General features: G+C 49.8%; 1 protein-coding gene across 2 annotated transcripts in view; it reads left to right on the forward strand.

Annotated features, from left to right (window-relative positions):
- The window catches only part of CLCN4 (chloride voltage-gated channel 4), a 67,453-nt gene that overhangs the window by 34,648 nt on the left and 16,838 nt on the right, over nucleotides 1-15,967 (forward strand). For both annotated transcript variants that reach the window (XM_041741181.1, XM_041741182.1), the window contains 7 exons: nucleotides 732-919; nucleotides 3,510-3,632; nucleotides 9,885-10,091; nucleotides 10,210-10,290; nucleotides 11,261-11,806; nucleotides 13,560-13,746; nucleotides 15,367-15,765. In XM_041741181.1, the coding sequence (XP_041597115.1) occupies nucleotides 732-919; nucleotides 3,510-3,632; nucleotides 9,885-10,091; nucleotides 10,210-10,290; nucleotides 11,261-11,806; nucleotides 13,560-13,746; nucleotides 15,367-15,765 (1,731 nt within the window). The remainder of the gene's footprint in view (nucleotides 1-731; nucleotides 920-3,509; nucleotides 3,633-9,884; nucleotides 10,092-10,209; nucleotides 10,291-11,260; nucleotides 11,807-13,559; nucleotides 13,747-15,366; nucleotides 15,766-15,967) is intronic.

The raw sequence follows: 15,967 nt of genomic DNA on the forward strand, positions 1-15,967 counted from the left end.
GCCTTCTGTGGCCTGCTGCACGCTCTATTTTATCTCACTTCTGTCGGCCTTTGAAGTAGTTACCTAGAGGCACCTGGATGGCTCAGTTGGTGAAGCAACTGCCTTGGACTCAGGTCATGACCCTGGGGTCCTAGGATCGAGCCCCACATTGGGCTCCCTGCTCAGTGGGGAGTCTGTTTCTCCCTCTGCCTCTGCTCCTCTTCTCTGCTTTCTCTCTTAAATAAATAAGATCTTTAAAAAAACAGTCACCTACTTACATAGATCCACAATCCTTTATCCATAATTTAAAAAATCCAGAAAGTTCTAATGGGGATTTTTCAAATTTTGTGGCAAAACCTTACTTAACGATGAGGCTATTATAGTCATTATGCCTCTATTTTGTCTGAAGCGTCAAATTTGCCTGAGAAATATCAATGTGTGTGATCCCAGCATCGTGTCCCAGAAGCCACTGAGGGGGCTACCTCCTCTATAGGGCTTATGTACCCTGTTTCTAGAATTTGGAATGGGTGAATTCTGAAAGGTACTTGGCCCCAGTGGCTTGTGATGACTTGAGCCTTGTGTGTCTGTCACTCCTGTCGGATTTAAGCCAACCACGTACCAGATATCCTTGGTCACCTCCTCCTCCGGCATGGCTTGCCTGGCTGCTGGGCTCCTGCGTCGGCCCCCAAGCTGCATCTTCTTCTGCATCATCACAGGCGGTTCCTCTAAGTGACTCTTGCTGCTTCTTCCAGGCACCTTGGCTGGGGTCATTGATCTCGCCGTCGACTGGATGACCGATTTGAAGGAGGGGGTCTGCTTGTCTGCCTTCTGGTACAGCCACGAGCAGTGCTGCTGGACTTCCAACGAGACCACTTTTGAGGACAGGGACAAGTGTCCCCTGTGGCAGAAATGGTCGGAGCTGCTGGTGAATCAGTCGGAGGTGGGTGTCTGGGCAAGGGCCTGGCCGGGACCACTCGCTATTCCACAGGCACTTTGGAACACCAGTGGGCCTTCTGTGAATGTCTGTGCTTTCACGTTCAAGGGTCTGTTCTGATCACCGTCCTTGGTGCAATACCAGTGCCACTTGGCTTTTTCTAGCTCTCATGTGCAAACTTAAGTCAAAAAAGCCTTTCCTCTTGATTCACATTCACGAAATATATATATACTTGTACAAGTCTTGTTAATTTTCTTACTGAGAGTGGTTTGCTGAGGGTGCTAAAGAGGTAGGGTTGCATTTTATACCTTCTAGTGAGAAAAGAAATTATCTTTTTTTTTAAACAAAAAAACAATACCAGCTTTATTGAGCTAGAATTCACTCGGTATGCCATTTAAAGTGTACAGTGTACCGGCTTTTAGAATATTCAGAGTCATGCTACTGTCACTACAATATAATTTTAGGATATCTTCGTCATCCCAAATGAAACCTTGTACCCATTAACAGCCACTCCCCATTCCTCCCAACTCAGCAGCCCTAAGCAACCCCTGATTTTCCTGTCTCTGAGGGGAATCCTGCTTTGGTGTCCGACTTCTTTCACTCAGCATCGTGTTTTTCCGGTTCATTCATGTCACAGTGTAAATTGGTATTCCATTTCTTTTTGTGGCTGAATCCTATCTCACTCTGTGGCTAGACCACATTTATCCACTCATTAGTTGAGGAACACGGGCTGCTTCCACCCTTTCACTGTTAGGAATGATTTTGTTTTGGACATTTGTGTGCAAGTTTTTGTGTGGGCATATTTTCGTCTCTCTGGGGTCTCTGCTTAGTTGGGAAATTTCTAGGTCATGTGGTAACCCTTTAAACCCTTTGAGGAACTGCCTGAATGTTTCCCGGAGTGATTTCATCATTCTCTATCCGAAACAGCCGCATGTGAGGGTTTCTGTTTGTCCACCTGCTTGCCAACACTTGTGAGTGTCTGGATTTGGTTCTAGCCCTCCTGGCAGGTGTGAAGTGCCATCTCAGTGTGGTTTGTGTTCTCACCCTCCAATGCATTTTTACGAGTGCATTGCAGAGTATGTTCCTGGGCCTTCTGTCAAGAGAGGGGCCCAGGTGTAGTGGGTGTTGTGGGGAGCTGCAGACTGGGTGCTTGCCTTTGTGGCACTTAGAGCTTCAGATCTGTACAAAAAGACCTTCATTAGGGAGAAAGGGTTAGCTTGTAACTGAATTCAGTGGTGACTGCAGTGACTATAGGTCATCGACATCAGAAACCCAGGTAGAGGGAAACTAGGTTGGCAAGATTCACCTTAAGGGTAGTGCAAAGATGTATTTTTGGAAAATGGATGTGATTTATCCCTTTTCTCCCACCACCACACACTTTTAAAATTAATTAATTAATTAATTTTGCCCGATAGACTTAGCATAGCTGAAGATATGTGGAATGTACTTTGCCATTTTGCTAAACCTCTTCCTCCGTGGAATTGAAAAGTAATTCCTTCCAATCTCAGAAGTAGACGGGGCTCTTGAAATCTCACACGTTCTCGGTGCTCTCCATTACTTCCCAAAATAAATTCTCTACTGGGGTTGATGGGAGTGGGCAGGCAAAATTGGCTGGACACCTTATTTTATTTCTTGTCTCCTATTTGCAATAGGTTTTCTTTGGGGGGAAATAGGGCTGTCCATGTTTTCAACCTTTTCTAAGATTTATACTTTCTTTCTTTTTTTTTAAATTTTTATTTATTTATGATAGTCACACACACACACACACACACAGAGAGAGGGGCAGAGACATAGGCAGAGGGAGAAGCAGGCTCCATGCACCGGGAGCCCGACGTGGGATTCGATCCCGGGTCTCCAGGATCGCGCCCTGGGCTAAAGGCAGGCGCCAAACCGCTGCGCCACCCAGGGATCCCAGATTTATACTTTCATTCAAAGAATGCCTGTTAGGAAGAGTGGGAAGTTATTTTTAGTCTCAAAAAAGTAGGGTTCTAAGTGGGTGAAATGCATTGCTCGGCCCGACTTCTCTCGCATAGGCTTTGAATATATGGGGCCGCAAAGGCCAGAGCGGCGGCCCGGAGCGCACGTTTGCAGTTACCAGGTGCCCGGGGCCGTGGCCCGTCCTTCCTTTCGGCCTTCACTGGGGTGCTGCGGGGGTGGCGGGAGGCCCCCAGACCGGTCCTCGGCGCAGAAAGCACTGTTCGGCTGTCAGCTGGCTCGGACTAAAGGCTTCAGGGCGTTCTCCCGCAGGAGGCGGTGGCCCTTCCCCTGCAGAAGTGCCAGGCGGGCTTGCTGAAGCGCATTTTGCTGCCCTCACCCCGGGGGGTGCAGCCTGTGCTCCCCGCCGAGGGAGGCCGGTCCCCCGCCGAGCTGGCCGAACCTTCCAGGGCCTTCGGCAGAGGCCTCCGCTGCACCCTCCGTGGCCCGGCAGGAGCGATGACGTCCACGCAGGCAGGCGCCCTGGTGGGAGGCGGTGTCAGCAGCTCCGGGAGGGCCCCCCATCGCAGGAGCAGCGGCCAAGCCCCCCGGGGCGCCCGGGGGTCGGGGCGCTGCTCGGCCCCGCGGCGCCTCACGGTTCGTCCTTGCCTCGCGTGTTTAGGGGGCCAGCGCGTACATCCTGAACTACCTGATGTACATCCTGTGGGCCTTGCTGTTTGCGTTCCTGGCCGTCTCCCTGGTGCGCGTGTTCGCGCCCTACGCCTGCGGCTCGGGTATCCCGGAGGTGAGTGCTGCCCCCCTTGCTCTTGCGCCCGCACAAAGAGCGGCAAATGCTTCTGTGGCGCCTAGGGCCCAAGCCCAGGCCCGAGCACCTGCTACCTGTCAGCCCATTTGGCCCTTACAGCGAGCCTATGAGGTAGCTTCTACTTTTCACTTGGTGGCTGAGGAAAGCAAAGCGCAGAGAGGGTACGTAACGTGCCCGACGTCACACAGCTGCCTAGCCGCAAGTTGCACGCGGCCGTCTGGCTTCAGAACTTATGCTCTATGTCTAGAAGCTGTGCCCTGTTGCTTCTCAGATGCTTAAATGCTTTGCAAACCGGGCATAACCCTGAGAGCCCGAGGAATCAGAGTTCATTAACCCTGTGCCTACACGGGGCACCTTAGAGGCCTGTCCGTGCACCTGTGATGTAATGAGAGGCAAAGACCGGAACGGAGGTTTGTTGCTCAGAAAGTTTACTGATGAGTCAACTCTCTTATGAGTAAACTCCCTTGCCACGTTTAGCTTTGCTGGTGACAGGGTAATAGCAATGTTTAAAAAACTTAATTCCACATCCAAGGCTTGTGCTGTGAATACACCCCTGTGAGGTTAGAGTTCTCAGGTTTTTTTTTTAGCACTTTGATGTAAGCCGAGTGTGAGGGAAGTGACCTCATTGATCAAGAGGAATGCTTGAGATTAAACTTCAGACCTAAGAGGATCTACTGTAGAATAATGGCATTGAGCTAATTCCCTCAAAAGCCCAGGCAGTAAACATTTTAAGCCAAAAATAAGTCTAAAAGTTCTTATATTGGGGCGCCTGTTGGCCCACACTGTTAAGTGACTGACTCTTGGTTTTAGCTCAGGTCATGATCTCAGGGCGATGACATGGAGCCCCGTGTGGGCTCCACACTAGCATGGAGTCTGTTTGGGACTCTCTTTCCCTCTCCCCTTTCTCCCTGTGTGTTTCTCTCTCTCTCTCTCTCTCTCTCTCTCTCTCTCTCTCTCTCTCTCTAACAAATAAATAAGCATTTCTTTAAACAAGTTCTATCACTATAATCAATGCAGTTCAGTTATCCTTCAAGCTGGTGCTTCAGAAGTGCCCCAGAGGTGGAGATGGCGAGTTGAAAGACGTGACCAGTTGTGGCGACAGACCTGCACGGGTCCCTGCTCCCCTGCACTCACGCTCTTTGGTGGCACTTGCCAACACTGCTGCTGTTCCGGGCAGTTCTTGGAAACAGCTGGAGTAACTGAAAGATTGTCAAAAGAAAAGCCCAACGTTGTCCTGATCCAGGAGAAAGAGAGAGAAGAATACGTCATGCTGGCTTTTTGTTGGTTTGTATTAACATATTCCTGCAGGAACCCGACAGGCAGGCTGCGAACCATCCTGTTTACACCTGTTAAACGGTGAAGAAACCTATACTGCCCAGTGCACGTGTGGACTGGTAGACGCTCGGGCCCGTGCTCTGTGCGTGCTGTGTGTCCTGCACACGGCCCTGCAGCCAGTGCCGTTTTCGGCCTTGGCTCCGCCTTTCTCCCAGATGAGATTGTGCAAAAACAGACGTGAAATGTGCATCACGTCCAGGTTCTTCCCTGATGCGAGACTCACATGGGAACAAATATATGTTTTCAAAGCAAGCATCATGGCACAACTGCCTGCGTCATATTTGGTACCGAAGACCCAAGGCATCCTGGGTGCTAAAAAGAGCAGACTCATGTTGGCCTCTCGGTTTTATGATCACACTGTCCGACAGTAGGCTTTTTTGGGACCCAGGCTGCCTTTCCAAAGTGAACAGGTGGCCGGTGGGAAATTGGAAAGTTTAAAGCATCAATAAAAGGGGTGATGGGCAATCCCATCTTCCCCTTCCAAGAACCAGAGCCACCTGGCTCAGCTTGTGGTCTTGTGGACGGACAGGCGGCCTGGGCGTGGGCTCTGTCTGTGAGGGGCTGCCTGGACTTGGTCTTCGTCCAAAGCGGGCATCTATTCGTGACAGCTGAACTCGGAAGGAGTTAAATCCCAAGTCGAGCATTACGTTTCCTGTGGCAAATGTGCAAGGCACACACTGGTGGGGATGAAACTCAGAAAAGCAGTAGTAAGTGAAAAAAGTGGCGAAAGAATGTATAAAGTATGATTCTGTTTATATAAAGTCCACAAACAGCCACAATGAATCCACATACTGTTTAGTGACACACACACACACACACACACACACACACACACACGTATGCTAAAAGTATGAAAAAAGGCAAGGAATTGATTGGGCTCAGGAAGGAAGAAGGTTCCAGTGAGGAAGCAAACATAGGGCTTTCATAGTTACTCTCCTCTCTGAAATGTGGTGGGTTCAGGAGTGCTTGTTTTATTAATATGCTTTTAACTATATATATATCACATAGCATTAATTTCTCAATTTGTGAAAGAGTTCATAATAATCTTTTTTTAAAAATATTTTATTTATTTGAGAGAGAGAGGGAGAGAGAGAATGATCAAGGAGAGGGGAGAGGGCCCGAGGAAGAGGGGGAGAGAGAAGTAGAGTCCCAGATGAGCAGGGAACCCAACACGGGGATTGATCCCAGGACCCCGAGATTGTGACCTGAGCCGAAGGCAGATGCTTAACTGACTAAGCCACCCAGGCGCCCCACAGTAATCTTTTAAAATGCCAGGAACCCAATGGAGGTTTTATAAAGTTTTGGTTACTATGACTCAGTAGTAGCAGAAGTTTCACTATTATTATAGTGGAGCTTGAAATTCCTAACCTTAAGGGTGCAGTACCCACCCCAGCCCTTGGAGGAAGGGGCAGGAGTGAAAAGGACTCTGGTTCATGCGTAAAAAGAACCTTCTGGTCAAAACCCAGCTCACCATGTAAACTTCACTCAAAATGAGATATAGGGCCATTCTCCCTCATTTTTAAAAAATATTTTATTTATTCATGAGAGACACAGAGAGGGAGAGGCAGAGACACAGGCAGAGGGAGAAGCAAGCTCCCTGCAGGGAGCCCGACTCGGGACTCGATCCCGGGACCCCAGAATCATGCCCTGGGCCGAAGGCAGGCGCTAACCTGCTGAGCAACCCAGTGGTTCTCCCCCATTTTAGCAAAGCTACTGGCTGAGCTATTTAGGAAGTAAGCTTCTCTTCGTCCGAGGTGATGTGCTCCGAGCTGCCGCATGGCGCGGTGTCCGCGGACTTAGGTGGTGGCGCACTGTGGCACGCCGTGCAAGTTGCTCGTCCTCCCTAGCATTTGCTTATGATACATTTTGATTGCTTAGGATGGACATTTTTTCAAACGCAAACTTAGAGAACATTTATTTTGTGTAATAAATGCTCTGTGTCAGCTCTATTTGAAAAGCACACACTAGTTCTTGGACGTGGGAGTTAGAAGCAGGCAAGGGCGCCCTGTCTCTCGCGCTGTTTGCTTTGTTGGTAGAACCACTGTTGATTCTATAAGAAATCATGTCCTCTTTTTTTTTTAAATAAATATTTTATTTATTTATTCATGAGAAACCCACAGAGAGAGGCAGAGGCACAGGCAGAAGGAAAAGCAGGCTCCCCACGGGGAACCCGATGTGGGACTTGATCCCAGGACCCCAGGGTCACCCTCTGAGCCAAAGGCAGACACTCAACCACTGAGCCAGCCAGGCGTCCCAGAAATCATGTCCGCTTAAAACTTACTTTGAATTGATGTTTCAGTTCATGACAAAACGTGAACACTCTCGCAAATATTTATTTACCAGAAAGATTGTACAGTTAACACCAGCAAGTTGCAATTCCCCCCATACATCCCGTGAAAGCCCTGCATGATTCAGTCTCTATTAATTCATATTAAGCAAGTGATTAGGATTTGGCATTTACTTGGAATGAATTTGCTTTCTTTAGTCCCTAATTTGATCACGACAATTTTATAAAATCATTATAGAGAATTACAAAATACCTATTACATTGTTCAATTCACCACATGTCACGGCTGGCAGAGGCTCAGGTAATTTAGATGCTTGTAATCTTCTAAATGGTATTACGCTCTTAAACTGTACCCTAGGGTCCAAATCCACATTAACTAACTGACAAAAAATTATAGATAATTTTATTCGAGGCAACACAAAAGGGCAGGATTGTGTCAGGCATAATAAAACATCCCTTAAATAAAGGGATCGGAGATTCCCCCGAGCACGGGCTCAAATAGGCCAACTACCACTAGTTAAAGACCACTTTAACCACTGCTAGTTTGTCTGCCGTTAGTGGAAGGCTAGTTCAGGAAACACTGTGTGACTGTATAAGCTAGAAGACTTCACTTGGGCTTTATAGGAAGGAGCCCCCCGACTTCTTCGGAAATGCGTGTCCGCACGCTCTCCTGCTTGGTCTTCCTCCGTGACTTATGCAGCAGATCTCTATCAAAAATGCTGGAGGTAAATGTGTTCCATTTATATATATCTTTAAAATTTTGAGGATTAGATCACTTCACAACCCTCCCCAAATTGCCAAAGGTGACATGATGCTAGAGAGCGTTTTGGGGACCGTCCCGTAAATTTGGAAAAATTAGGAATCCCTTCAGGAATGGAGTGGTGGTTCTCCACGTGGGCTGCATTTTTGAATCAGCTGGGGAGGCTGTAACAATCCCCATGCCCAGGAGACACCCCCGACCGATGGCATCAGATCTCCAGGGGAGAGCCAGTCCTCACGGGTAGCTAATCTCCCAGATGATTCCAGCGAGTGCCAAGGCCCAGAGAAAGGCTCGAGAAGGACTGAAATAGCTTTTTGAGAAATGGATTCCTTGGCGGAGCAGTGTCCGGTAGGCACTTTGAAGATCTGCAAATATCCTGACGCTGACAAGGGACAGCACTGTCCCGATCTGTGTTAGGCAAGGGGAAAACAGAACTTGACCAGATCTCACTGGCTGATTCACTGCAGGCTTGTAAATCGCCAGCTCACACCATAAACCTTCACTCCAGGGCAACCAGTTACGGGAGAGGCTGCAGGTAAAGAGTTTTTTTATCCATCAGTGATGCTTCTGTATCCAAAGAACAGGGGTTTGGGGTCAAGAGGACTCCAATATGTGAAATCAACCGCTGAGATTGGCACCCAGTTGAATTCTAACAGCGTAAGGCAAACTACACCTTTAGGAAGAACGCCATTATTTGGCCTTTGTTTGGCCTTTATAAAAATGTGGCCCATCTGAAAATGGAGCAAGATGACTCTACCTGTAGCCAAAGTCCCTCTCAATACAGGAGGGCAGGATTCGACGGAAGGGAAGGAGTCGTCCTGGAGTCAGTCATCTTTACATCCCCTGGAGATGCACGATTAGAGTGTTGAGCATCTTCTTTTTCCAACATCGTGTTAGGAATATTTTCAAACATAGAGAAAAGTTGAAATAAGTGGACGGTAAGCTCCCATACACCTGGCCTGCAGCAGCGGTCAGCAGACTTTTCCAGTAAAGGGCAGGGAGTCACCATTTTAGGCTTTGTGGACAGAGAGCCAAAATCTAGCAACTATTCTCAGTAAAAGATTAGTAGTCTTGTTTACATATATTTAAAAATGCTAAAAGCACTCTTAGTTTGCAGGTCATATAAAAATAGGCAGTGGGCTGGATTTGGCCCGCGGGCCATAGTTTGCTGACCCCGACCTACCATTCAGGTGATATTTTGTTCTATTTGCTCTGTCATATAGCCAGCCAGCTTTCCGTCTCTTTATCTTGGACGTCCCTCAATAATCAAAAATTAACAGTTAAAATCAATAGATTTGATGACTCTCTTCAACACAACAGAGGGTACTGTGAACAGGATAGAATGCCATAAAGAAAATGAGACCTTGATAATTGCTTTTTTGGTCCTTATGATCTCTTATTACTTTAGAAGGTTTTTAAAAAGGTAGATAGATAGATTGATTTTAGAGAGAGGGAGGGAATGTGGGAGTGGGGGTGGAAGGGCAGAGGGAGAGACAGAGAATCTTAAGCAGACTCCATGCTGAGCGCAGAGCTGGACTCGAGGCTCGATCCCATGACCCTGAGATCTGGGCCTGAGCTCAAATCAAGAGTCAGACGCTTAACGGACTGCACCATCCAGGCGCCCCTACTCTAGAAATTCTTAAGATTTCCTATGCATCGAATGGTTTCGAGTTACCATGAATATAAAATTATATGTTATTATAAATTCTCTTAGTATAACATTATAGCCAAATCCGAAACTAAGGTAGCCTCTCCTCTGCGGGATCGAGTGAGTCTAGTGCAGGGAGTTACCTTCCCCGCTGCGCATCGAAGGGGCTCACTCCCCTTCGTTCTCCATCCCCTGTTTCAGATAAAGACCATTTTGAGCGGCTTCATCATCAGGGGCTACTTGGGGAAGTGGACCCTGCTGATCAAGACCGTCACCCTGGTGCTGGTGGTGTCCTCGGGCCTGAGCCTCGGGAAGGAAGGGCCGCTGGTGCACGTGGCTTGCTGCTGTGGCAACTTCTTCAGCAGCCTTTTCTCCAAGTACAGCAAGAACGAGGGCAAGAGGCGCGAGGTGAGCAGGCTGCGCTCCCGAGTGTGGGACGGTCTCTTCTAGAAGCCCCTTCCGGCCCAGCCGCGCACAGGTTTGCTTGGCAGGGCTGGGGGCTCACACACAACACTCTGCCCTGCAGGTGCTCTCCGCCGCGGCCGCTGCTGGAGTCTCTGTTGCCTTTGGGGCTCCGATCGGGGGTGTGCTCTTCAGTCTTGAGGAGGTGAGAAGGGGCAGCGGGTGGGGGGGGGTCCTGCTTGGGGGGGGGTGCTGAAGAACACACGATGGCCAGCCCAGCAGGAGGCCTCATCTCCAACCTTCTAGGGACTGCTGAGATTCCTGCAGCTCATTAAGAAGCCACAATTTTCGCTGTTAAATACAGTTTCAAGCATTGCTTTAAAAATTGCCAATATAATTTTTTTTTGGAAGGTTGCAGTCTCTCTTTCTCATGACCAACTTAATGAGGCATTTTTGGTTTTGGCAACCCGAGTGGATCTCTTCCAGGGGTCAGCAAACATTCCCTGCAAAGGGCCAGAGAGTAAATATCCTGGGATCCGTGGCTCTTCCAGCCTCAGTTGGAACGACTCAGGCCTGTCGTCGTAGCGGGGAAGCGGCCACACACAGCGCTCGCATGAGTGGGCATGGCCACACGCCACTAAGGCTCCCTTATGGATGCCGGAGTGTGCATTTCGTGTCATTTTCACAGGTCCCAAAATACTGCTGCTCTTTCGAATATTTCAAATATCACAAAATACTTCCCTTTTACCCCGAGCATTTAAACACGGAAAAACCATTCTTCACTCATGTGCCATACAGATACATTTGCCGGGCCAGGGTTTTCCGACCCTTGACCTACTCTGTTGTCCATAGAATCATACGCAGAGGTTTATTTGCTTTTGGGAGGATCTTTGTGACATAAACAGAGTTATGAAATGTTTTCATTTCTCTTAAGAAAAACAGCTCAAACACATCTTGACTTGTATCTACTGCACTTTCAGACACAGAATCCTTTAAATGTCTTCGTTGGTGCATGTTGGTTATGACGAACCCTAGCTTGAGGAAGTCAGTACTGCCCATCTTTGGTCCCAGGGTGACTGTCACACTCAAGCGCCAGTGGGTGGCTGCCAATGAGGGGCTGGGGCTCCGGGCAGCTCTTTCTTCAGCCAGTCTGATTGTCCACTTGTTGGTCCCAGGTCAGTTACTACTTTCCCTTGAAGACCTTGTGGAGGTCCTTTTTCGCGGCCCTGGTGGCAGCCTTCACGCTTCGATCCATCAATCCCTTTGGGAACAGCCGTCTTGTTCTCTTTTACGTGGAATATCACACGCCCTGGTACATGGCCGAGCTCTTCCCCTTCATCCTGCTTGGGGTCTTTGGAGGCTTGTGGGGAACCCTCTTCATCCGCTGCAACATCGCCTGGTGCAGGAGGCGCAAAACCACCAAGCTGGGGAAGTACCCGGTGCTGGAGGTCATCGTGGTGACCGCCATCACCGCCATCATCGCCTACCCCAATCCCTACACACGCCGGAGCACGAGCGAGCTCATTTCCGAGCTGTTCAATGACTGCGGGGCCCTCGAGTCCTCGCAGCTGTGTGACTACATCAATGACCCCAACATGACACGGCCAGTGGACGACATCCCCGACCGGCCGGCCGGCGTCGGGGTTTACACAGCCATGTGGCAGCTGGCCCTAGCGCTGATCTTCAAAATCGTCATCACCATCTTTACCTTTGGCATGAAGGTAAGTGAAAGGCAAAGGAAGATGTGGGGTGGGGGGGCAACTCCTCTCCTTCTGGGGATAGCACCCTACTCGATGGGGACGGAAACGGGGACTGACCTTTACTGACCGTTCTCTCGTGCTGGGCACTTGCCATTCTTTTTAATCACCAAGAAGCACCACTTCGGATAGTCAACATGCTTGTGAAGTAGATTTTAATCATTTTACAAGTGAAGAAGCTAAGGCTCAGAGTATGTCATCCATGCAGAGACGCGTATAGCTTGAGGAATTTTCATAAAGCACGTGCTTGTATGGGGAGCACCCAGGACTAGAAGCAGAATATTTCAAATCCTGCAGAACCCCCTTAGTGTTCCATTACTGTTGCTTTTTCTGTGCTACTTTTTTTTTTTTAAAAAAGATTTTACTTATTTATTTGAGACAGAGAAAGAGCAGAGGCAGGGAGGAAGGTCAGAAGGAGAGGGAGAAGCAGGCTCCCCGCCGAGCAGGGAGCCCGATGCGGCACTCGATCCCAGGACCCTGGGATCATGACCCGAGCCCAAGGCAGATGCTAAACTGATTGAGCCACCCAGGCGCCCCTGTGTGCTACTTTTATGATTTGTTTATTTTAAAGTCTAAGAAACTGTGTACTTAAGTGTGTAATGGTCAGTCACAAACCTGAGGTTTTGCCTTAACACCAAGGTTGGGTGGATTTTATTAGACTGCCAGTTGTCTCCGGTTTATCATCTCCTAGCAAAGGAATTACTCCTGTGTCTGAGGAAGATGCTAGCAGCCTCTTCTGGTGCCTGCTGCGAGAAGCCTACTTCACAGTTACAGGGAGTTAAATGCCTGGGGATCAGGGGCCACTCAGAGAGGACGTTTCTTCTTCAGGAACATCCCAAAGTCTAGAACTCACACTTAAGGATCCAGACTTACCTGAAATTTGGTTAGGAATCCACTCCCATCCTCCCATGGATGACAGCCTTGGGAGGGAGCATAAAGGCAACTCCCAGCCAGGGTTGGCGGTCACGTGCCGTCCCCGTGAACACGGGGACTCGGGCATGTTCTGTAGCACACGTCCGATGACCAGATAAACTAAAACGCATTTGCACACACGCTACCACCAAGATCTTCTAGTTTCCATTGTCTACTTCTTTGCTGCCTCCCACCTGGCTTGGAAATACTCAGAATGGTTTTTGGAAAGTGTACTTTGTAAAGGAGGCGGGAAGGGCCCCTGTCCCTCTGGCAGGTGTTCGGCCGCTGTGTCCTCACGGGGCCGTGGGCCGGTGAAAAGCTTCGGGACGTGCCGGGCAGCTGCACCGAGCGGCTTTGTTTGACCCGGAACGGTCGCACGCCTTTCTTTTTCATTCTCATGCTGCGGCTTGACATTTAATTTTAAAAGCTAATCTGAATGACTCGCAAGGGGAGAGAGAAAGCGGTGAGCGTCTCAAGTGACAGATGCTCACTTTGAATGTTATTTGCAGCGGGGCTTATCATTCTTTAATCCCCAGCAGGAGAACCGGGCCCGCCTTTGAAGGAGGGGAAACGAAAGTGTAGAATTGCATTCTGGCCCAGTCACAGTAGATAGGACTGACTAAATGGGCGAAGTCCCTTGTCCCTCTTTGTCGCAGCTGACTCCCCTTGGGAAGCGTCACACCTCCTCTGGAGACCAGCAAAATGCAAGCCTGTTGAGGGGGGCAGGGAACTGTTCCCTGGGAGTGGGGACGTGGGCATGCGGACTCCTTCCCTCATACTTCTTTTCCTTGTGTGCCCCCCGGAGATCCCCTCGGGCCTCTTCATCCCCAGCATGGCCGTGGGAGCGATGGCCGGCCGGATGGTGGGGATCGGCGTGGAGCAGCTGGCTTACCATCACCACGACTGGATCGTCTTCAGGAACTGGTGCAGGCCTGGAGCGGACTGTGTCACCCCTGGACTTTATGCAATGGTGGGAGCCGCGGCCTGCCTAGGTATAGCCACGGTGGGGGGCGGAGGAGGGGGGGACAGGCATGGTGGGGAGGGGCCGAAGCAAAGGCCAGCTCGGCCAAGCACACAGGCTGCTGCGCCTTAGGGCAGCAGTGAGGAGGGCGACATGTACTCGGGTGGTGGCATTCTCAGGGTAGGCCAGGTTGTGTTGCTATCACAGGCAAGGCCCCGGGTCTCAGCGGTGCAACACACTGAGGTTTATGTCTTGCTCATGATAGGCCGTCAATTCTCATTATTTGTGGAACTCATATTTGGGAATTTGCCTACTTGCCGACGTGTATTTGTGACCCCTAAATCAATACTTGTGGTGCGTTTGTGGTCACCTTTGGACATGCACAGAGAAGGGGAAAGTTCAAGTTGTCTTGCACATACGTTCCCACCTCAGGGTGAACAAGGTAAAGGCCCACCTTGTTTTAGTTCCTGTACCGTACACAGGTATCCTTCTCGTCGTCTATTTAGAGCCCCATTTTTTTGCATTTCATTAATGATTTTGTTGTTTTAAATCGCCCCCAGCCGTAGTGCCGAAGTCTGGGATCCTAAGCACAGGAAGGCTTCCTATGGAGAAAATAGGTGTGTCAGGGAAGTCTTCTCAGGCAGGAGTTACAGTGCGGTTGGCTGTGAGCTGGATGTTAATGAATCATCTACATCTATTAAGTAAGGTGTCTAAACAGAGGTACACATGAAATAAAGTTCCCTATTGATTGGTTGACAAAAATGTTGTTAGCAGAAGCTCGCAGAAACCTAACCTTATGTTTCCCCTAGGGCAGTGATTCAGTGTTTGCTCATTCGGTGTTTGTGGCAACTCTGTAGATCATGACTCCCACGAATGATGAGAATCAAGCCTGCATGTGTATGTGTGTCATTCGAGGCCCGGGGTGATGGAGCCTCCACCATCCTGCAGCTGCACTGTCTAGAATAGTGCTTTTTAACTGGGGGCAGTTGTGTCTCTCTGGAACCATGGGTGATGGAGGAGACATTTGTGGTTGTCACACCTATGGGGGGAGGTGGCAGTAGCATCTAGTTGGCGGTGTCCAGGGATGCTGCTAAACATCCCCTGGTACACAGAGCAGTCCCCACTGCAAAGAATGATCCAACCCCAATTGTTCCTAGTCCTGAGGTCGAGAAACTCCAGCGTAAGCTCCCTGGCAGATTAGTAGGAGTTGCTATGGATTCTTCGTTTAAATACCAAGGGACCCAAAGTTGGGCTCCTCTCCTGTCCATTAGCCACTAAGAATCTCTATGATTTTCCAGCTTATGGGGTTCTGGAAAAGAGCCACATTTGCTGTGTCAGAGACTGGCATAGCCCACATAGGATCCACTCATCAGAAAGCCAGGCACGTGGTCTTGGGTGAATGGACAACCCAGTTGTCTTCTCACTGAAGAAGAGCCCCCCAGTCAGGTGTGGCTTATAGCCCTCTGAGGTGAGGCTGCATTTACCAGAGCCTGGCCAGCGTTCCAGAGGCCTGCCGTGGGCAGCATGTAGGAGCTTCTGTTCGGAGCAGGCGTCTGGAGAATTTATAGCCAGCTTGTCCATTTCCATAAGTCGTGCCTTCTTGAGGGTCTGGACTTGAGTTTCAGAATTCCGTTTCCCTTTTCGGTTGCAGGTGGAGTTACCCGGATGACTGTGTCATTGGTGGTCATCATGTTTGAGTTGACAGGAGGTCTCGAGTACATTGTGCCCTTGATGGCGGCAGCCGTGACCAGCAAGTGGGTGGCCGATGCCTTCGGGAAAGAAGGCATCTACGAGGCTCATATCCACTTAAACGGGTACCCATTTCTGGACGTGAAGGACGAGTTCACCCACCGCACGCTGGCCACTGACGTCATGCGGCCACGGCGGGGAGAGCCCCCGCTGTCCGTGCTCACCCAGGACAGCATGACCGTGGAGGACGTGGAGACGCTCATCAAGGAGACCGACTACAATGGCTTCCCGGTGGTGGTCTCCAGGGACTCCGAGCGCCTCATTGGATTTGCCCAGAGGAGGGAACTGATTCTTGCCATAAGTGAGTAGAGAGGGGGAAGCCCATGCTGTGCTAAGAGGTGGACGGCAGCCTTGCCCACCCTCCCCACCACCACCAATTCTCAGAGAGGTTAGAGAGACTCCAGGGGTCAGAGGGCTTTAAGCCTGGGCTCTCATACTTTTGGGCATATTCATGTCCCCTGGGGACCTGGTGAAAAGGCAGATTCTGGTGCAGTAGGTTTGGC

The sequence above is a fragment of the Vulpes lagopus genome, chromosome X, assembly GCF_018345385.1.
Source record: "Vulpes lagopus strain Blue_001 chromosome X, ASM1834538v1, whole genome shotgun sequence".
NCBI classification, from domain to species: Eukaryota; Metazoa; Chordata; class Mammalia; order Carnivora; family Canidae; genus Vulpes; species Vulpes lagopus.